The sequence below is a fragment of the Pipistrellus kuhlii genome, unplaced genomic scaffold (assembly GCF_014108245.1).
Source record: "Pipistrellus kuhlii isolate mPipKuh1 unplaced genomic scaffold, mPipKuh1.p scaffold_m20_p_4, whole genome shotgun sequence".
Lineage (NCBI taxonomy): Eukaryota > Metazoa > Chordata > Mammalia > Chiroptera > Vespertilionidae > Pipistrellus > Pipistrellus kuhlii.
Genome location: NW_023425540.1, coordinates 84,125,214 through 84,148,334, shown reverse-complemented (window position 1 = coordinate 84,148,334; position 23,121 = coordinate 84,125,214). Strand labels below are relative to the sequence as shown.

General features: G+C 48.0%; 1 protein-coding gene and 1 long non-coding RNA gene across 2 annotated transcripts in view; one reads left to right on the top strand and one right to left on the bottom strand.

The window, feature by feature from the left end:
- The first annotated feature begins 9,953 nt into the window (after positions 1-9,953).
- On the top strand, positions 9,954-13,183 carry LOC123651169. Its single transcript, XR_006739693.1, has 2 exons — positions 9,954-12,363; positions 12,427-13,183. It is a non-coding gene; the product is annotated as an uncharacterized LOC123651169 (long non-coding RNA).
- The window catches only part of EMP2 (epithelial membrane protein 2), a 33,918-nt gene continuing 23,942 nt past the window's right edge, over positions 13,146-23,121 (bottom strand). The window contains exons 3-5 of the mRNA XM_036409759.2: positions 21,536-21,632; positions 16,765-16,911; positions 13,146-13,482 (exon numbers count right to left, since the gene is read on the bottom strand). Coding sequence (XP_036265652.1) covers positions 13,295-13,482; positions 16,765-16,911; positions 21,536-21,632 — 432 coding nt within the window. The 3' untranslated portion in view covers positions 13,146-13,294. The remainder of the gene's footprint in view (positions 13,483-16,764; positions 16,912-21,535; positions 21,633-23,121) is intronic.

Sequence of the window (23,121 nt, the reverse complement as noted above, 5' to 3'; positions counted from 1 at the left end):
AGCACTGACTGTATACCCCCTGCTCTCTCTGCTATGGCTGCTCTCATTCTCCAGGAAACAGAGGCCCAGAGACATCAAGCAGTTTGCCCAAAATCACACAGCAGGGAGCTGCAGGGACCAGATTTGAATGTAGGCAGCGAGCTCAGTGAGGTCCATGTTTCAGATATCTGAGCTTTCGAGACAAAGGCTGCTGTGAGATGGCAAAGAGGAGAGGCAAGCTCCAGGGAAACACAAGCCCAGACAGCTAAGAGGACAGAGGTGCGGTAGTGGCTTGGTCAATACCCGATCCTGCATCACCAACTCTGGGTCCCCTGGGCTGGACTCTCACCTCTGCATTGGTCCTTTACCCTCCATTCCTCTTTGGATGAGGCAGCAGCATATCATGGCAGTTTAACTCCCCCTCCTGGCAAAAACAAAACATAACATTTAAGGTATCCCTGCGCCAAGGTCACAGTGCACCTCCCTTTTCTTGCACGTGTCCAAGCCCCTGGTGCAATGACACTATGTCCTTCTATGGTAGGCGGTTAGACAGACCTGAGCAGAGCAAGGACGATGGGCCAGGCACAGAAGGTCACCAGAGGGAAAGCCCTGGGTGCCTTGCAACAGGCAAAAGTGGGAAAACAAAGACCCCGCTCCCAGGGTGACCTTCCCTCCCCGAGCGCTGCTGGTCATGTGATTTGGACCCCCTGACCTTTCACATCGCTGGCTATGGGGTTCTGACCCTCCCCTGACCTTTCCTGCCCTGGCTTGTCGATAGTCATGCAGCAGACCCCCTTGGGGGAGGAACAAGGGACCCAAGGGGGCATTATGAGATTCCCAAGTGGGCCCGTGCAGACCACTCCTTAAGCATCAACCCCTGGAGATAGCACCCAGGCCTCAGCTGTGTTTCCGCTCCAGGCCCTGAGAAGCAGCAAAACCAGGCATATGCTGCCGTGGCTGACCTCAGGACCAGCTGCATGGACTAATGACCAATCAGTGGAGATCAGGAGCCTGGAAGGACATACCTGGAAAGCTCCTGAATATTCTATTAAGGTCCTCCCCTGGGACCCCAGCCTGAACAGCCCTGAGGACAGGGGCCCCAGCACACTCTCCCTCCCAGGAGCACACGCAAGCCTTTCCCATCTTCCTCTTTCTTCCCAGGCGCGTTACCTTGATCCTCCTCCCTTCTGAGCACTAGGGCCCCTTCTTTTGCCTCTGTAACTTGTTTCCTGAGCCCATTTCTTCTACAGCTCACTGTTTCCACCTCTGCTGTGACTTTCCAAATAAACCTTCTCTTATAGTTTGAGTCTTGGGTCAGGATTCTTTCCTAGCCAGAACCCAAGCACCAAGGTTTTTGAACCCAGGTCCAGTCTGACCCCACCCATCTAACACCCCGTGCTGCTTTGCTGCCAGCACCTCGACAGAAAGTAACTTCCTTTTGGTTGCTCTGGTCTCTTCATTTTAGCTGGTAACAAACATTGAGCGCACATGCAGTTTGTTTGGGGGCCGGGAACGCCCTGGGCTGTTCTCCTGGGTGTTCAGAGATATGTCAGGGGCCACAGTGCTAGGCTGTCATTCACGTTGCCCAGTGGTGTGAGATGTTTCACTAGCAATTTCCAACAGCACCCTCACCCTCAAGATGCCTTAGGGCAGCCAATCACCATATTTCCTGGTGTACAAAACCCTACAGCAGTGATTCCCCAATGAGGGCGATTTGCCTCCCCTCCCCCGGGGACATCTGGCAATGTGACATTTTGGATGGTCACAATTTGGGGGTGTGTGTGCTACTGGCATCTAGTGGGTCAAGGCCAGAAATGCTGCTAAAGATCTGACACACACAGGACATTCCACGACAGAGAATTATCTGGCTCAGATGTCAAGTGGGCCAACACTGAGAAATAGTAAATTCTACGTGGACATCCAGTCGCAAATTGTGAGTCTATCTCGATGTAGTAATATTATAGTAACTGAAAGCAAGATCGCAAGAATCACATGGCTAAAGATTAATAAATTGAGCTCAATGGAAATAGGTCCCCAGCAATGTTCTGGTCATAATAGAGTTAAATGTAAAGTGATGAGGAATAACTCAACGTTAGCTTTCTGTCAGCTATGTTGGATTTGGCTAAATTGGATGTGAAACGATGTAATCTTTGTTCCAGTATTTTATTGTTCTGTTGTGTGGCCACACACTGCCACTAGGAGGCGGTAGCGTTACTTGCTCATTCACTCTGGCCACTCAGCCTTCTGCTGTCCATAAAGCAAATGCATTGGAAGGAGGAAACTTTTTGGATACATATTTCTTGGAGGGGGAGTAGAGATCCATATACACGTCTATATATAAAATACTTCTTGTTCCAGGTTTACTGCTAAAAGTAAAATAAAAATCTATCTGATTTATGTACATAAGTCTGATCCCTTAAAATGATGGTTTGCAAACTTTTGTGGTCAGCAAAATAACCCGAAAGGTTTATAAAATTTAGATTCTGGGTCATGACCTTAGAGATGTAACAAGTCTAAAATCTGCATTTTCACAAGTATTCCATCTGTACCCTAAAGGGTTTCTCTCTCTCTCTCTCTCTCTCTCTCTCTCTCTCTCTCTCTCTCTGTCTCTCTCACACACACACACACACACACACACACACACCATTCTCTATTTTATGGCCCTACATGGAAGTCTGCAGTAATAGATTACATCCATGGCCTCAGTGCTTTGCTCCGCCCTCACCTCCCCATCCCCATCCCGTTGATATTGGGTAAAAAGGAGGCAGAATTGACTAGCTTCAGAGCCAAGCATTACCCCTGTTTTGCAGATTCAGACACAATTTTCAAGGAGTCGCCGAGTAGTTTGCTCAAGCCTCTGGGCTCCTAATTAGAGAGTTGGATTGGATCTGGGGCCTATCTGGCTCTGAGGCACATGCATTTTACATCGTATACCCTGTTTTCCAGGGAGAGTTTGGTAGGTCACAGACATACTGGGTTGTGGCCTTAGGTGGGAGCAAGAAAAGCAGTTCAGAAAGAGGAGAAACGGGAAATCTGAGAAGGGAGGAACAAAGCGCACATCTGAATTCCCTTACACCGGTGGTAATGTTAGAGTTTACACTTTTTAAAAAAATTTTAAAAAATATTTTTTATTGATTTTTTAAAGAGAGAGAGAGACAGAGAGTTAGAAACATCAATGAGAGAGAAACATCGATCAGCTGCCTCCTCCACATTCCCTACTGGGGATGTGCCTGCAACCAAGGTACATGCCCTTGACTGGAATCCAATCTGAATCTGAACACTTCAGTCCACAGGTCTATGCTCTATCCACTGAGCCAAACCAGTCAGGGCAAGTTTATACTTTATTTATTTGTTTATTTATTTATTTAAAAATATATTTTATTGATTTTTCACAGAGAGAAGAGAGAGGAATAGAGAGTAAGAAACATCGATGAGAGAGAAACATCGATCAGCTGCCTCCTGCACACCCCCCACTGGGGATGTGCCCGCAACTAAGGTACATACCCCTGATCGGAATCGAACCTGGGACCCCTCAGTCCCCAGGCCGAAGCTCTAACCACTGACCCAAACCAGTTCTGGCAAGTTTATACTTTTTAAAAATATATATTTTATTGATTTTTTTTTTTTTTCCAGAACGAGGAAGGGAGAGGGATAGAGAGCTAGAAACATCAATGAAAGAGAAACATTGATCAGCTGCTTCCTGCACCTCCCCCCTCCCCCCACACACACACTGGGGATGTGCCCACAATCAAGGTACATGCCCTTGACCGGAACTGAACCTGGGACCCTTCAATCTGCAGGCTGACGCTCTATCCACTGATCCAAACCAGTTAGGGCAAGTTTATACTTTTTAATATGACTTATGTCCTCTTCAAATGGACCCATATAAGGAAGAGAAGATTGGTAGGGGGACTCATGGCTCTCCAAAGATGTCCACAAACTAAACCCTGGAAGCTGTGAATATGTTACCTTACATGGCAGATGTGATTAAGGTTCCTGAGATGGGAAGATCATTCTGAATCATCAGGGTGGGCCCAGTGTAATCACAGGGTCCTTCTAACAAGGAGGCAGGAGGTCAGAGAGGCAAGCAGATGCTGTGCTGCTGGTTTTGCAACAGAGAAAGGGCCCTTTGCCAAGGAGTGTTGGTGGAATCTGGAAGTTGGAAAAGGCAAACACTCTCAAAGGGAAGGGATGGACTCTTCCCCTCGCTTCCAGACAGAAACAGCCCTGTCGACACCCGGTAAAACTGACTTGAGACCTCTGACCTGCAGAAATGAGATAACACATTCACGTTCTTTTAAGCAACTAAGTTGGTATCCTCAGTGGTACCCAACTGACTTAGGTGGTACCTGAAGTCACATCACACAGGAGGAAGTCATTGTCTTCTCTTTTCTCTTACTAACTTTCTAATTATGTCTGGCAGGTTCAGCCCTTGCTGCAATCTTCGAGGCAGAGTTCAGGATATGAAGGAGGGGCTGACTCACAAACAAAAATGCTACACAAGAAATATGAATTTAGGAGGCACACGGGGGCTAGGGGGAGACCTCTTCCAGAAGAGGCACATCTGAGACTGGATCCCAGCTGCTTTTTATTTCATTTTAGATACACATCCTCCCCTCTAGCAATGCATACAGACATATCAAAGGTAAAGTTTGGTAAATAGTAAAAGGATTATCAGGTTAGGGCAGTGGTTGGTAAACTCAGAGCCAAATATCAACAGTACAACGACTGAAATTTCTTTAGAGAGCCAAATTTTTTAAACTCAAACTTCTTTTAACACCACTTCTTCAAAATAGACTTGCCCAGGCTGTGGTATTTTGTGGAAGAGCCACATTCAAGGTGCCAAAGAGCTGCATGTGGCTCACAAGCCACAGTTTGACCACGGAATTAGGGAATTGCCTTGAGCCACCACCATCTCAACAATCAGTGCTTAGCGTCAGCCCTGTTAACATCCAAGGTCCTTCAGCCTTCGGTGGTCCTTGGTGCACTGACAGTATCTGCAAGTGGTGGCTTCCAGCAAGTCCTGATCATTTTAAACTTACACATCTGCTACTAACTTACTTTCTTAATTAAGAAAGAGCAGCCCAAAGGCTAAAACCCTCCTGCAGACAACAGTTGGTAATAAGCAATAACTTGCATAGTTATTTTTAATCATATCTAATTTTTTAATTGTGTCCCTATGACAATTGGTGCTGATTTTTTTAAATTGTTATTTTTATATTTTAAATAATTTTTATTTTTCAGTCATAGTTGATGTAGAATACTATATTAGTTTCATGTGTGTGACCCAGTGACTAGACATTATATAACTTACTAATAAATCTAGTACCAATCTGACAGGATACATAGTTATTACAATATTATTGACTATATTTTTATGCTGTACTTTATATCCCTGGAATTGTTCTGTAACTATCATTTGTACTTCTTTTTTTATTTTTATATTTTATTGATTTTTTTACAGAGAGGAAGGGAAAGGGATAGAGAGTTAGAAACATCAATGAGAAACATCAATCAGCTGCCTCCTGCTCATTCCCCACTGGGGATGTGCCCGCAACCAAGGCACATGCCCTTGATCAGAATTGAACCCAGGACCCCTCAGTCCGCAGGCCGATGCTCCATCCACTGAGCCAAATTGGTTTCGGCCCATTTGTACTTCTTAATCCCTTCCCCTTTTTCACCCAGCCCCCATCTCACCTCCCATCTGGTAATAATCAAAATGTTCTCTGTATCAATGAGTTTGTTTCTGTTCTGCTTGTTCACTTATTTTATGGGTTGTTTTTTTTTAGATCTATTTTGTCTGGTGTAAATATTGCTACTCCAGCTTTCCTTTGTTTATTTCCATCTTGATGAAATATCTCTTTCCATCCCTTTACTTTTAGTCTGTGTGTCTATCTGAACTGAGCCTCTTGTAGAAAGCATATAAAAGAGTCTTGTTTTGTTATCCATTGAGCCTCAATATGTCTTTTGATTGGAGCATTTAATCCATTTGCATTTATTTTTTTATTTTTTATTTTTATTTTAAAATATATTTTATTGATTTTGAATAGAGAGAAAGGGAGAGAGATAGAGAGCCAGAAACATCGATGAGAGAGAGTCATCTGCCTCTTGCACACCCTCTACTGGGGATATGCCTGCAACCAAGGTACATGCCCCTGACCGGAATCGAACCCGGGTCCCCTCAGTCCCCAAGCCGACGCTCTATCCATTGAGCCAAACCGGTCTCGGCAATCCATTTGCATTTAAATTGATGGTTAATACAATAGATACACATGTATCTAAAACTGAATAATAATTATATATATATTCTTCTTCTAAAGAAAGACCCTTTAACATTTCATGATTTCATGTAATATTGGTAGTTTTTTCCTGTCTGGGAAGCTCTTTTTCTGTTCCTCAGGTTTAAATGATAGCTTTGATGGGTAGAGTAATCTTAGATATAGGTCCTTGCTTTTCATAACTTTGAATATTTCTTGCCAATCTCTTCCAGCCTGCAAAGTTTCTGTTAGAAATCAGCTGACAGTCCTTTGGGAGCTCCCTTGTAGATAACTGCTTTTGTCTTGCTGCTTTTAAGATTCTCTTTGTCATTAACCTTTGGCATTTTAATTGTGTGTTTTGATGTGGGCCTCTATGGATTCATCTTGTTTGGGACTCTGCACTTCCTGGACTTGTATGGTCTGTTTCCTTCATCAGTTAGGGAAGGTTTTTGTCATTATTTTTCACATAGGTTTTCAATTCCTTGTTCTCTCTTTTTTTTGGTACTCCCATGATGCAATTGTTGGTGTGCTTGAAGTTGTCCCAGAAGGTCCTTACTTTTTTGGATTTTTTTTTTCTGTTCTGATTGGATGTTTTCTGTTTCTGATTTGATCCTCTGTTTCATTTACTCTACTGTAATGTATTTTTCTTTTCAGTCAATGTAGTCTTCATTTCTGACTGGTTCTTTCTATGTTTTCTAGTTCTGTTTTTTTAATATTTTCTACCTCTTTGTTTTTACTAAGTTCATCTACTCTTCCCCTAAGTTCATTGAGTATCCTTATAACCAGTGTTCTGAACTCTGCATCTGGTAGATTGCTTGTTTCCATTTTGTTTAGTTCTTTTTCTGGAGTTTTGTTCTGTTCTTTCATTGGGGACACGTTTCGTTGTCTCCTCATTTTGGCAGCCTTCCTGTGTTTGTTTCTAATGTATTGGGTAGAGCTTCTATGTCCGCTGGGCTTTGTAATGTGGTCTTACATAGCAGGTGTCCTGAAGAGTCCAGTGACATAGCCTCCCTGATCACCTGAGCTGGGCACTCCATGTGTGCTGCTACCCCATGTGGGCTATATACACTCTCCTGTTGTAGTTGAGCCTTGATTGCTGTTAGCACCTCAGTTGGGAGGGATATATCACTGGGTTAATTGGCTGTGAGGAATGGCTGTGACCATCCTGGTGGATCAGCTGTGCAGCAGCCAACCTCATGTAGCAGGACTTATTTCAATGGGGTTCTGGTGCCTGCTCAGTTTTCCCCTTGAGAATGTCCCTTATGGAGGAGATGAGGTGGTGCTTTGATGTGGCCTGAAGCTTCCACTAGGAGTGTATCTCTGAGGCCTCCCAGGAAGTCAGTTGCCACTTGTGCCCTGCACTAGACCACCTGGCATGAACTACAAAGCAACAAGTAGGTGTCTGCTACTTGTGTTGGTCTTGGAGATGCCCAGCAGAGGCCAAGCTCTGAACAAAGGTCAGCTGCTGCTAGTGCTGGACCTGAGGCCACTTAGCAAGATATACATGGCATGTGGAGGCCAGATACTGTTTTATTTTTTTGTGTGTGTTTTCGGTATTTAAGGAACATCCAAGCATGAGCCAAGATGGGCTGTTTATATGGAAAAGCCATTGGAAATGACTTGGGTTGGACCCAGAGTTGGGTGGGGCAGGATCTCAGGGAATCGCCGGGGCAGGTGAACAGTGATAGCCAGGTTGATGGAGACTCAGATATGGTACCTGCCTGCTGGCTCTGTTGGGGGAGGACTCAGCAAAGAAACAATGGCCTCTGCCAGCACTTCTGCTTGGGATAAAGCTGCCCCTCCAGCTTTTGCTTCAATGCCAGACAACTCAGTTCCTCCTCATATGCCCTTGGTGCCCCAGTGCTGGAATTCAGAGTGAACAAGTCCAAGTAGGTCTGAGCCAGCCATTTAAAAGGTACTGCCTGAGACTCCGGAAGTCACAATCCCTGCTGGTTTTTATAGCCAGAGGTCATGAGGACTTCTCTTTCTGGTGCTGGGACCCTGGGCTGGTGGGGAAAGGTTGGTGTGGGGTTGGGACCTTTTGCTCCTCAGAAAATACCTTTTTATCCAAGATATTTCTGCAGATTTTTGTCTGGTGTGGGACCAGCTCACCGTGGTCTGGAGTGACTACCACCCCCCTACCAAATGGACAAAACCCCAGAAACAAAGAATATGGGCAGTGGCCCCTGGAAGTTTTAGTTTGCAACCCCTGTGTGGAGACAAGGAAACATGGGTTCCTTAGATAGGTAGCTTTAACTAATTTTGGCATTCCTTAGGGAAAAAAATTAAAGATCTCTCCATTCTCTCTTTTTCTGGCTGATTTTTTTCCAGCGGGGTGTCTAATACAGACAGTCTTATTTTCATCATCACCCAAACCTTTAAAGCAGAAGTCTTCATTAAATACAAACTAAAGAACAGGCTGGCTTAGAAGTATCAGGAGGAGCATTTTGTACAGTATACCGTTGTCTAGCCACTATGTCGTACACCTGAAACTGTGGCAGGTTAGTAAAAAGCCAGGGGAAATTCCCTGACAAGTATTATAAAGGAAACTGAGGCAAAATAATTAAACAAGGCCAAACAATTTGAGTTTACAGTGAGCTAATGAATCACAAAGTTTCCTCTTCCCTAACCAAGGACACTTAGGAACAAATAGTTTCCACATTCCAGACTGTCTGGGGGCAGAACAACCTCTGTCCCATTTTTCTTCAATGATGTTCTTTGAAAATAAAACTAACCAGGAAATAACTTGTGATACCTATATACGCACCTTTTGATGGATCAACATATTGAAGGTCACACCTGGAAAGCTAATGAATATTCTGCTAAGACCTCTTATGAGACCTTCTCTGGGATTCCCACTGGCCAGAGAAAGATAAAAAGCCTCAAGACAAAGGATCCAGGGCATGCTCTTGCTAGAGCACCCCCTACACCTGCATCTCTGCTTTCCCCCCCCTAAACTCTATGGGTTCTCATGAGACTTGCAACCAGGGGAGCAGTGGGCAGCTGCAGCTCATCCCAGGCTTACTCTTTGAACTTGTCTCCAAGGCCCCCATTTTCTCTGACTTCCCAGTAAGCTCACCTCATTTACTGTAACCTATTTCTCAGTGAGCCAAAGCAGCCCACCCAGGCTCTCTCCTTGCTTCTTCTACCCTAAGCCCTTCCTTTGTCTCACTGTCCTTCGCTTGAATAAACGTTCTCTCCAAATCACCAAGACTGGTGTTGTGCAATCCTTCCTACACAAAGTCAAGAACCCACACATTACTGGTCAGCCCTAGACAGACCCCCTCGGGGCCCAGACCCAACCCAGTCACAAAACTAATACAAAAAATACTGAATGTAAGCCATATCTGAAAAAAAGAAAAAGAGAGTAGGATTGGCTACCTAATTTGTGGGAACCATTGCAGAATGAGAATGTGGGGCTGTTTGCTGAAATATCATTAAGGAAGTTTAAGATGGTGTTAGCAGATCATTAACCCAGGATGCGGCCTTCTGGAAGCCCAGGTCTGGGGCAGTTGCAGTTAGTTCTTCCAGGAAGCAATGGCAGTGGGAGTCTGTCCTCTTGACGAACTGCCAGGCACCAACTACCTGCCGTAAAAACCACACCTTCATCTTGATGAGAAATCAAATGACCCCCCGCACCCCACCACTCGACATGGCAGCATTCCCAACCTAGATGCTGGCACGCGTGGGCACATCCGAGGCTGTGGCTCCGGGCGATTTGGTTTTAAATTTTATTTTCATGTACAGTTTCAGATTATACAAAACATAGAAAATGTACTATTTTAAAGGCACATTAAGGAGAAAGTATTTAACTACCCTAAAAATCACATTTGTCCACAAACCAAGATTCAGACATAACCTCTAGGCCTTTCCCTGCGTGTCCTCATCACCACCGCGCCCGCAATATACAAAACTGCCCAACACGCTGTGTTATAAGTAACCTTTCAACGATTAGCAAGTTTAGTCATTCCCCACCCAGGCAGATTCTAAAAGATGCTACAGCTTCTATCAAAGCTACTATGTTTAGTGTGTTTACATACAGGCTCGGGGGTCCACGTGTCCTCGGCATTAGTTAACACAGAGCATCCCAGGACCTCGGCCTGTCAATTAGGGATGCACACAGGCCAGCGACCTGACGCAGAGGATGGAGGATTGGGAGGGAGGTCTCCAATTCTCCTATGTTCAGGTAGAAATATTTACATTCACTCAGAGCTACACATACATCAGTTTTCCAAACTCACATCACAGAGACCCAAAGTAATTTTAATGTAACAAGACGGGTTAGTCTGTCTCCATCCGTAGCCCCTCCATGAAAGAATTACAGTACTGTATAAAAATGTCCTAAAATGCGCAAACTACAGTTCCTTCAAATACAGTTGTTACCAGTAATATATTTGGTCCTAATTTTTGCTTCCTGGATGACTCAGTTTTCTTTGTTGTTGAAGTTCTTGAGTAATGGATCATAAGCACCAAGGGCTGATTCTGCCTACAGAGAAGAAATGTGGGTATTTTCTCCCTGATGCATTACCGCTTTCCCACCTCCGCAATGCAGGGCAGGCAGCTCTCATGAGTCACAAAACCTTGCCATCGCAGTGGATGTGGATGTAAGTGCTGTACAGCCAGGAAAATCCAGGGGTCGTTTCAGATTCTCGTGTACCCCTCAAGTTCTGGAGAAGAAAAAACTTGGGGATGAGGCTTACCAGAGTTCTGGTTCTGAGGGCTGCTTGCTTGTTTCCATGTGGCCACCAGGAAGCTAGAGAAAAGCCACCTGGCTGGAAAGCTGGGGGCACGTTAGACCCACCTTCCTCCAGCGGCTCCTATAGCATCCTCCAAACCCCAGGAATGTGATTGCTCTGACCCACCCCGTGCCTGAGTTTTCCAGGAGGTGCACTCTGTCCTGATCCTGGTCTGATGTCAGCCTGCCCTGTGTTGGTGGTCTCTCTGTAGGGAGGGTTTGTCCTGCCTCAGGGAGGATGTCTGGATTTGCTCACCAGTGTTTTCAAAGCCTAGAACATAGCAGGCGTGGAGTACTCTGTTGAAAATGAACAATGAATGAATTGAGTAGATGGACAGAAAAACCCAAATTCTGCACTGAAAAGGAGTCCACGGTGGCCCCTAGACTGCTCAACACAGACCTGGGCTGATGGCAGATGGCTGCCACTCAGCAGGTCAAGTGCAGAAGCATTTAGGCAGCACCTGTGCCGAGACGTGGCCAACAGGTTGCACTGGCCCAGGCATACCTCCCCAGAAGCCTGCTCAGAGCACCAGAGGAAAAGGACAGAGACGCACAAAGAGCTCATTCAATGGGGCACGCCCCACGGTCAGGCGCATTGCCACGCACCGCACCTCACGGTGCTTTTACATCTAAGGACAAACTCCCCAAAGCCGCATTTGTCAGTAGAGTCTCAGAATTGTCTGGAACACCCACCCACCTAGACCCTGACAAGGCAGATTCCCCCGAGTGGCACTTGGGCTCACTCACGTCTGAGAACCACAGCAGACGGGGCTCCTGCCACTGCTTCATTGGCTATCAGGACCCTGGGATGCTCCACAGAACTAAACGTTCTCTTGATGGAATAGACAATGCTGCCCAATAAGTGCCAGCTGCACGGGCTAAGCGAGCAATGTTTAGGGTGATCTCCATGCCTCCCAGGGCATTTGAAGATAGGCAGGCACAAAGCAGGTTCCCTCCCACCCACTGGCCTCGCTTTTCAATCCTTGAGTATGGTCTTCGAAGCCTTCATTACAGTTTTTATAGTTTTTCCTAATTGGTTTTTTAATTCATCTTCTCCTTAGAAATGAGCCCAGGAGAAATTATCACCAAGCCTTATGCTGATGAATGAATGAATGAATGAATGGGTAAATGAATGGATGGTGGATGGGTCCTCTGAGGCTCCAGAAATGGAGTTAGTAGAGGCCACCAGCTTAGAAGGCAGGTCAGGAAGAGAAGGGAAAGGCCTTCTGACTTAGGGTTATAAGGAGGCTGTGCCTCCCAGGATGGCTGGCTATTGGGGTGTGGGGCCTGGGCCTGGAGTTTGGGTGGTCCAGATGAAAGCAGCTGAGTTAGGGACAGGGAAGAATCCAGAGCTGATGGAGGCCAGGGCTTTGGTCTGCAGTGGGGTCTAGAGTAAGGAGACCAGATGTCCCACTTTTGGCCAAAAGAGGGACGTCTAATCACCTTACTCTAGAGCCGCCTCCCAACTTGATGATTAGAGCTTTAATGTTTGAGAGGCAGTTCTGCTCCCTGGGTTCTGGACTGTGGCCCTCAGCTTTAAGGCACATAAGCATCACAAAGAAGCTTGTTAGTAAGGCAGGCTCCCGGGCCCCACCCCAGAAAACTGGGATTTTGTAGGTCTGGGGGTGGGCACCCGATAGTGTGCATTTTACAAGGTGTCCTAGGGATCACAAGAGGAAAGTCTTTGCCTCAGGGTAAGCCCACATCTGAACCCCCCTCCCAAGGCAAGCAGGGGACGCCGTCTGCAAATTTCGGTGGCACCTTCTGGACCTAGCCCGTTATAGGCAGTTAGGGCTGTGGTCTGGATACAGGCGGAACACCAGGGTCCACACCTGTTTCTCATATGGAACTTGGCTAAACACCTGAGGAGGTTTCATCCCTCACCTGGCCGCCGCTCACCCCACCTTCCACCACTGACACCCAGAGATTCGGGAAAGGGAAGCTGAGATGAGGAGGACATGGTGTGGCCCAGACCTGGCTTTCTCGGCCTCGTCCTCACATCCTGTCCCCGTGGTAAGGAAACACGCCGCTGAGCATTTTAGGATTTGAGCATTGCTGGATTTTTGGCTTTGCCTCATTGGGACTTTCCCACGGCGGGAGTTCTGAATTCCAGCCTTCATAGTCTGTTCTCTGATCTCAAGAATGCAAAAACTCTCTCTCTCTCTCTCTCTCTCTGGCTTTTAAAGGAAACAATATGTTTGCTAAAAAAACCCACAAAACAAAACAAAAAACAACAACAAAAATCACACAAAACGGATTATATACAAAACGGTTATCTGGATGTAGATTCTGTACTGCGTGAGAGCAATGGAGCGTTGGCGGTCTATTTGCGCTTCCTCAGGATCAGGTACATGAGGCCGCTGATGAAGGTGAAGGCGAAGGCCACCCAGGCCAGGATGAAGGAGTAGCCGTACGAGCCTTCTGCGGCCTGAAGATAGAACCCCATGTTTCCGTGGTGAATGTCTTGGCGTCGGTCTGTGTAGATGGAAGCTGCAATCATGACGCACAGGCCTGGGAGAAGAAAAGTGAAGAAACCAATAAATCACTGACCGCAGTGTGTCCCGGGCCCCTGAGGGGACTATTAAGGACCAATTTAAGCTTTTATTATTATGGGTGTTGCTTTAGTCTATTGGAAAGATGATAACGAATATTTTAGTTGACTATCTGCCTCCCCTTGTCACCATTTTGCTGCCCATTCTTGCTAGCTGAACCCAATTTTTTTTTTTTTTGAATATGTGTTTATTGATTTCAGAGAGGAAGGTAGAGGGAGAGAGAGATAGAAACATCAATGATGAGAGAGAAGCATTGATCAGCTGCCTCCTGCATGCCCCCCCACTGGGGATCGAGCACACAACCTGGACACGTGCCTTGATTGGAAATCGAATCATGACCTCCTGATTCATGGGTCGACGCTCAACCACTGAGCCATGCTGGCCGGGCTGAACCCAATTTTATTTGTACAACCATGTGCCGAGCCCAGAAGATAAGACATAATGTATTTAAGCAGGGATCAGCTGGACAGTAGATGGTTCAGGCTTTGCAGGCTCTGCACAATGTCTGTCCCCCACTACTCAGCTCTGTACTTTCCCTTGCAGACTGCTTTAGCCTGTTCGGTCAGGATGGAATGGCCGGAGCTGTGGCAGCCTTTTGGGGGTCATGAGAGGGTTGCCACTGACACTCTGAAGATGAGGGCATAGAAGGATGAGAGGTGTGGGGGTTGGGGGTACTGCTGCTGAGCTGCCAGACCAACTCTGGCACCTTCCACCTCCTATTTGTTCTATTAAAAGAGCAAAGGTCTTTGTGGCTGAAGTCATTGTTAATTGGAATTTTCTCTTACTTGTAGCCAAAGGCAACTTGATTGAAAGACATGAATGCTAGGATGAGGTTAAGCACCCTGGTTTTCCTTGCAGGACCTGTGGCCTCTCCTGGCCAGGTAGGACTGTCCATCAGCCCTTCTCTAACTGGGGGTTTTGTGGATGACAATCTCTGCCAACCAGACTGCTGTTCCTGGAGGCTTGAATCTAGGGGGAAGTCACACTGTTGTCTGATTCACACGGATTCTGCCAGCATCTCGCTGAAGGGACTGCCCATCAGTTCCTGCTGCCTGGAGCCTCTATCCAAAATCCGGTGTCCAGCTTTTCCTTTGAATCGTGTGAGCTGCCCCGACACCCAGCTCTCGCGAACGTTAGAGCATCTGTTGCTCATACCTGAACATCACTGACTGATATGGCGTCCAAACCTTGCAGGCTTGGGGAAGAAGAGGGAGGGGCAGGTCCTCGGACCAGAAAATGGTCAAAGGAGTAGTTGTGGACGGGAAAGGGGTGTGTGTAACTTTTGTTTGAAGGTAACCCAGTTTTGACTAAGTGGCCTTAAGAGACAAATAGAAAGCCCTGACCCGTTTGACTCAGTGGATAGAGCGTCAGCCTGTGTACTCAAGGGTCCCAGGTTCGACTCTGGTCAGGGGCATATGCCTTGGTTGTGGGCACGTCCCCAGTGGGATGTGTGCAGGAGGCAGCTGTTTGGTATTTCTCTCTCATCAATGTTTCTAACTCCCTCTCCCTTCCTCTCTATAGAAACATCAATAAAATATATATATTTTAAAAAGAGACAAATAGACAAATGGAGACAATAACAGAAAGGAAACTTGAATGAGAAACTCAACTCTGTCTCTGCATGCTAAGTGTGGAAATTCAATGGCCTTTAATGGTGTGAGTAGTGGGGTGTCCGTGCCTCTTGCTGGGAGACACAGGAAAGTAAAGGAAGAGGCAGAGCAGACACCCCCTCACGGGTGCCCTTGGGTAAGTCACATTACTTCTCTCGGCCTCACTGGGTCTGAGTCTGCATCACTGCTCCCAAGTGCTGGGCTCATGGATGAGAACACACATCCCCACGTTCTAACCAACGGGTCCCGATGGGCCTTTGGGGGCTGCACTTTAGACAGGTCCCCAGAGGAATCCTGGTGGACTGGGGGCTCGGGGACCAAGTGACCCTCTAGGGTTTTTTATGATCGAAATACTTTAATCTCTGCCTGGCTTGTCAGGTAAGGTGCCCTCAGAGAAAGATGCTGTGTGTGACCAGCCATCCTCTATGCCCAGGACTAAGGGGTTTCCTGGGATGCAGGATGCAGTTGTAAAATTGAGTCAGCCCGGCTGGAGTGGCTCAGTTGATTGAATATTGTCCTTGTGCATGGAAAGGTTGCCGGTTCAATTCCTGGTCAGGGTATATGCCTGGGTTGTGGGTTTGATTTCCAATCAGAGAGCATGTGGAAGGCAATCGATCAATGTTTCTCTTTCACATTGATATTCCTCTCTCTCTCCCTCTCCCTTTCCCTCTCTCTCTTCCTCAGCATGTTCTTGGGTGAGAACAGTCGCAGGCACACAGATCCTCCTGATGTGTGGTAACGTGCCTTGGGGCTATGCTGAGGGCATGGCAGGCCTGGACTTCACTCTGGGCTGCAGAGAATGAGGCTGGGACACAGACGGCTGGCTGGAAGGAGGTAGAGTTAGCACCAAGCAGGAGGCGGTCTCCGAAGTACAGAGTTCTCATCCTCCTCAAGCCCTGTATTGCCTCTTGAGTGGAAAGTACCCTGGAAGGAGGGGCTTCCAGTTCTATCATCAGAAAGCTTTAACTCTCTGAGGAATAATAACAAACCATCCCGTGGTGACACAGGCTTCTGCACCCGATTTCAGCATCGCTGAAACTCACAATAGGGCAAAGTGCTCTGAGACACCTTTTTTCTCTAAGTCCCTCCAGGATTGAGGCCGTGTCCTGTTCAGCTCTGTATCTCCAGCAGCCCCCAGAGGCCCAGAGCAGGCACACCTAACACCAACCAGCCAAAACGACGGCAGAAAAGCCTGTTGATGGCTTCCTACCAGCTTGGGGGAAAGACCCCCCAAATCCTAGCAGGCTTACACCTGTGAGTCTGGTGTAGATCACACCAGGCCTCCCACACAACGTGCCCCCCCCCCCCCGCCCCCCAGGTCGCTACACTGCAGCCCCCTGGCCAGCTAAGTCTCTCTTATCACAGGGCTTTGGTCACGCTGTTCCCTCTGCCTGGCACACTGTTTCTTCCCCTCGGTACCAACAGAGCACATCCTGCAGCAACTCCTCCTCACCCTACAGATCCGACTCAGGAAGGACGCCCTCCCTGACCCCAAACTAAATCCAAACTCCAAAATGTGAAACATCCCAGGGAGGCACCAGGGCTCAGCTGCCAACCCCACCTTCCCAAGTCCTCGCCTGCCAGGCTCCTGGCTGGGAGGGGAGGTATTCCAGGAAGCCTGTTTTACTTACACGACATGAGCTGGATGATGGAGGTTAAGACAAACCTCTCTCCCTGCTTGAGGCGGAAGAGCTGGAGCAGGAAGATGAAGAAGGCAATGCAGCAGAGAATGGTGGACAGGATCATGCTGGCCTGGACCGCCTGCATCGTGGAGTAATCTGTGAAAGAGGACAAAAGTGTGGGACTGAGGACTGCAGGTGCCCCGGGCCCCCAGGCACAGGGACAGGGCCAGCTGCCGAGTGGGAGGACAAGACTAGAGTGCAGGGAGCACAAGGTGAGCACAGGGCGGCCAAAAAGTCTTCTCTCCCAGTTCCCTCTGGTGTCCACTTGTGCACTTGACCCGAGATCCCGTGTCCTTATCTGGAAAACGGAGAACCACCACCTGCTGGGCATTCTTCCTGGCCTGGGTGGCTCTCAGATGGGGGATTATTTAAAAGTACAAGCCACCAGGTTCCCAGCTGGCAGGTTCTGATTCCAGAGCTCTGAGACAGGTCAGTTTGCATGTCTGTTCTTTAGCGCAGTGGTCTGCAAACTCATTAGCCAACAGCCAAATAGCAACAGTACAACGATTGAAATTTCTTTGGAGAGCTGAGACCGGTTTGGCTCGGTGGATAGAGCATCGGCTTGGGGACTGAGGGGACCCGGGTTCGATTCTGGTCAAGGGCATGTACCTTGGTTGTGGGCATATCCCCAGTAGGGGGTGTGCAAGAGGCAGCTGATCGATGACTCTCTCTCATTGATGTTTCTAGCTTTCTATCTCTCTCCCTTCCTCTCTATAGAAAATCAATAAAATATATTAAAAAAAAAAAAAAAAGAAATTTCTTTGGAGAGCTCACATTTTTTAAACTTAAACTTCTTCTAATGCCACTTCTTCAAAATAGACTCGCCCAGGCTGCGGTATTTTGTGGAAGAGCCACACTCCAGGGGCCAAAGAGCCGCATGTGGCTCACGAGCCATGGTTTGCGGACCTTGGATTTAACGAGACCTCTGGAGGCATTCTCGGGGATGTGGGGCCCTCGGGACTGAGTGACCTTCTGAAAGTACATTCGAGAGAGTGAACCTTGTGCTCGCTTTTTAGGAAAAGGAAAGCTACGTTTGCGTGAGGTGTGAGCAATCGGGGTTTGGTACAGGGAAGCTTGAGCAAAGACAGGAGCATGGGAAGGACACTGCTGGAGACCTGTGCCCAAGGTGTAGAGGGGTCACCTGCATGAACCTCAGTTTCCTCACCTGTGAAATGGGGACAATAACAGCTCCCACCTCAGCAGGCTGGGAGAGTGGGGTGAACTCACCCGTGGGAGGATTTTAGGGGGTGCCCTCCCCGCAAAGGGAATGCTCTGTAAGGGCTGATGTTATCACCAGGACGCAGGTTAAGATGGTTGAGGGGACAGTGCCCAGAGCTGCAGAGGAAAATCTAAGGAAAACCTTCCTTTTTTCTTTTTGCAGTCTTGCCTATAAAATGACTAGAGGGAGGCATACTGTTAAGTTCTTAGTGGAATGTGAAGCAACGGCCCTTAGTGTGGTCTGGTGGCGCGTGAAGATCTGCCCAGAGAGCATGGAGCCCCTCCCCCACTGCTTCCAGAGAGGAAGAACCCTCGTCCCCTCCCCCAACCCCACGTGATCGCATCCCATGGAGTCCAAGAACAGGCAGAGCAAACAACAGTGGTAGAAGTGGTTGCCCTCAGGGCAGGGGGTGGTGGGAACTGAGCTAAGAGGGGCCCGAGGGAGCTCTCTGGGGGGACGGAATGTTCTCCTTGCCCAGCTGGCGTTGACAAGGGTGCATACATAATTGTCAAAGCTCTTTGAACTGAGGCCTTAGGAAGCAGACATCTTCTCGCTTGTAAATGATAGCTCTGCTCCGCTAGTTATAAAAACATCCGGGAGGCTACAGGAGGCTACACCGAGATGACCGCCATCAGAACCTCTGGTGCTGTTGGGATCTGGCCTGGAGCGGGTGCCACCTTCAATGGGATCCTCTCTTTCTGCACTCTGCCACGTGGGGACACGAGGGCCAGGCTGTCTGCACACCAGCACGAGTGTCTGTTCTCACCAGACACCAGACCTGCCCCGTGAGACACACATGTCTGTTGTCCATGACACCCACCCAGCCTATGGTTACACACTGCCTGGACATATGAAGACCATGGCCTTAGGAGGAGAGGATGCATGTTTAGAACAGGATTTCTCAACGTTGGGGGTGCAGGGATGGGGGTGCAGGATGTAGTGCTGGATGCCGACACTCCCCCACTGAGAGGGATGCTCACTCTGCTCTCGTTTACACGTGGACCTCAGGGAGTTCTCCATGTGGCCTGTTAGCACGTGTATAACACCACGTGATAACACTGCTGATATCTGGGTTTGGTGGTGGCTTCGATTTTTGTTTTTGTTTTTTTCTCCATTTTTTAAATTAAGGTATTATATGTGTACATATCTTACCATTGCCCCCCCATACATGCCCTCACCCCCCCCCCTCTGCTTTGCGTCTGTTGGTTATGCTTATATGCATGCATGCAAGTCCTTCGTTTGATCTCTTATCTCCCCAACCTCTCCCTAACCTTCCCGCTGTAATTTGACATTCTGTTTGGTGCTTTACTGCCTCTGTATCTATCTTTTTGTTCATCAGTTTATAATGTTCTTTATTATTCACAAATGAGTGATATTGTGTGGTATTTTTCTTTCATTGACTGGCTTATTTCACTTAGCATAATGCTCTCCAGTTCCATCTATGCTGCTGCAAATGGTAATAATTCCTTTTTTTTTAATAGCAGCGTAGTATTCCATTGTGTAGATGTACCATAGTTTTCTGATTTAGTCACCTGCTGATGAGCACCTCGGCTATTTCCAAATCTTAGCTATTGTAAATTGTGCTGCTGTGAACATAGGGGTGCATATATCCTTTCTGATTGGTGTTTCTAGTTTCTTAGGATATATTCCTAGGAGTGGGATTACTAGGTCAAATGGGAGTTCCATTTTTAGTTTTGTGAGGAAACTCCATACTGTTCTCCACAGTGGCTGCACCAGCTGCATTCCCACGGTGGCTTTGTTTTTAACAAGGACCAGAAACAGTCCCGGGACCTTCAAGAGGTAGATGCATCTGGTGAGGATTTAATAACATTTGATTTTCAATGTAGCACTTTAAACTTGCTTTATGGCACGTGATTCCAGGACAGCATTGATGGAGGGATGCAACGTCCCTTTTAAAATAAATGGATGCAAGAAAACCATGAGCAGTGTTCAAGTCGGGTCGGCAGGCTTTTCTCTGAATACTCTGGGTCTGGTGGCCATATAGTCCCTTGTTATTTTCACCTTTTTTTTTTTTTTTTTTTTTTTTTTTTTTGTCTTAACTCTTTAAAAGTGCAAAAACCGTTCTTAGCTCATTGGACTGAATTTGGCTGGTAGTCTGCCAACCCCTGTTATTTGAAGGAAAAGTAACAGGGAATTAAATAATTCCACGTAGAGGATATGGAACGCAAATAACAGAGGCTTGGAAACACTGCCACGGAGCACACAGCCAGCTCGCCCAGCTGACCACGCACACTGACAGCCGGGGCTGCAGAGCTCGGGGGAGAACGGCTGTTCCCAGGGCCCGGGGTTAGCGTGGCAGATAAACGCACTGAGGGGGGAGGGTGTGGCAGGGACCACATGATGCATTTCAGAGCACAGGCTTCAGTGTCCATCACTTCAAGACTGGAATCCTGGCTCCATCATTTAGTCCTCGATGTGTTACCTTGGGTTTCCGCTCCGTGCCTCAGTTTCCCTATCTTAAAACAGGGCCAATGGTCGCTGACGGATAGGGCTATGAAGCTGCATAGGTAAAAGACGTAGCCCTGTGCCTCGCAGGAGACCTTCAGCAAACGATGCCTTCTACTGGTACGTACTTCTGCTGCTTGTGCTATGAATGTTGATGTTGTTCCTGACGGGATGTGAGACTTTAGGAGTCAGTGAGCAGGGTCCCTTGCTCCCTAAATAGGATTGCCAGATTTGGTAAACAAACACACACAAAGAAACAGGATGCCCATTAAATATGAAGGTCAGATAAGCAACACTTAATTTTTTTTTTTTAGTATAAGTATGTCCCATGTTAATATCTGGAGACATACTTAAATTATCGATGGTTATCTGAGATACCAAAGTTAATGGGGCATCCAGTATTTTGTCAGGCACTAGGACCCAAAGTGCCTCTTGCATCAGTTCTGGAACAGATCACAGAGCCTTCCTCTCCGGAGGGCAGGAGAGTAGTAGCCGGCGTGGGTCTGAGTGGGATGTCCCTGCATTTGCAAAGCCCTTTGGTACTTCCGCTCGTGCCCAGAGGCAGGCAGGGAAGGCACACTGCTTCTACCTCCATTACAGCTGAGGACACTTTGAGCACTCAGATGACCTGTCCCAAGGCAAGGTCACACAGCTCACAAAGGAGCCAGCTATGGAGATGATGGGAAGTGACACGGGCGTCAAATTCAGTCTCTGAGCCTATGGAGAGGGGAGGCTTGGATAAATGAGAAAGGAGGTAAGAGTCTAGATAAGGGCTGGAGCTAAGAAAGCGTGAGGAAAGGAAGCTCTGCTTGGCCAAGACACAGAGATGGGTGAGCTTAAGGTAGGTGGGGTTGGTGCGCCCTCCAGCCTCTAACTTCTCCACGCCCACCCCCACCCCGCCTTCAGCTGCCATCGTTCCTGCTGAAACCCCAGCCAGACCCCTCCCATTATGCTGGATGGCAGAGAGGGCGAGGAGTCAGAGGGCGGGGAAGCAGCCTCTTTTTCATCAGTGCTTCCCCATCGGCTTCAACTCACGGGAAAAGCTGTCGTCGATGTCTGTACAATTGGTGATATTCTCTGTGGTGCAGATTTTCCAGACATCTGCAAAAAACCCGTCTCCTACCCACCAGGCCTGTAACACAAAATGAAAACACAGGGAAAGGCTGGTGGGTAATGATGAAAACACGGACTTCTAATCGTGTTAATGAGGAAAACACGGACTCCTGTTGGGTGGGAGGCACACGGTGAACGGGCGTTTGGGACCGGTGCTTCTCAGTCTGCGGTGTGCGTGCGGGTCACCTGGGGATCTGGTTGACCTGCAGATTCTGATTGGAGAGGCTGGCGGTGGGGCCGGAGATCAGGCTCCGGTGATGTCCACACCGCTGGTCTGAGTGAAGGACAGGATGGTCCAGGCCCTCCCGAGGTGGAGGAGAGGGGACCAGGCTCGGTTGGTGGGATAAACACACAGTGGTACATTCCACCAGGGCCACAGGAGTGAAGGCAGAAGGGAGTGAGAACATGATGAAACTGGTCGGGGAAGGCGGGGAGCCTGTTATGGATGAAATGATCAGGCGAGACTCCCCTGTCTTCAGTCCAAAGGCTTTCATTTCTCTCCTGCTTCTGCTATCTCCACCCCCTCGATCACAGGAATCTCCCTCACCCGTCCACCCAGGCTCAGACATCCACTGCGTTCCCACTGCATGCCCTGATACAGTGCCAAGCACAATTCCTAACCCATGAGCAGCCTGTGACTCACTGGATGGCAAGAATGCCCATCTGTGAGCGCCACAGCCATGTGCATGCACAGGAGCCTTCCACAGGACTGAGAGGCGCTGTGGCTTTTCTGCCCCTCGTGTCTGTCTATCCTGCTCACTTAGTCTGTGACCATTTCAGGACCCCGGGGGACCAGAGGCAAGACACAGAGAAAGGATATTCTGAAAGAACATTCAACATCATTTATTTCACCAAGTGTGGGCGCTTTGGATAACGGCAAGTGAAATACTTTAACTCCCGGCATCACTGTGATCCCTGCCCTACCCACTCACGGCTGTTCTTCAGGAACCTGCAAGAAGCCAAACCTGGTCACTGCATTGATCTGCCCTTACAGGATCTGAGGCCAGATCTGTAACGGTTCCAATGCCAGGTCTGCCACTTACTGCAGTGTAAACTCCAGCAGGGACCTTCCCTGCCCGGAGACCCAGTTCCCTCATAAAACAGTGCCAGGAGAGGCCCTATCTCATAAACTTGAGGTGAGGATCATCTGAGATGATGTACATGAAAGGGACTAGCCCAGGACCTGGCCAGCGTGAGCACACGCTAAGCGACAGGAGGTGTGAGGGTTTATGTCACTACTGTTACGACAATTAGTCAACGGAAGTCTATAGGCAGGCAGAGCTGACAGCCACTTGTAAGGTGCGCTTTTAGCTGTGTGAGCAGTGTTTTTGACTCTAAATGTCTCTGCAGTCTGAAATGATCAGGATGGAAGCCAGGCCTTTGGATCGAGGTGCGGGCCACAGGGGATCTTTGGTAAAATCTTCACCTGATGCTGGCGGGGATATTAATCTATGCCAATAGATTATTTACCAAATGCATTCCTGCCACATGGCTGAGAGCTGGACACT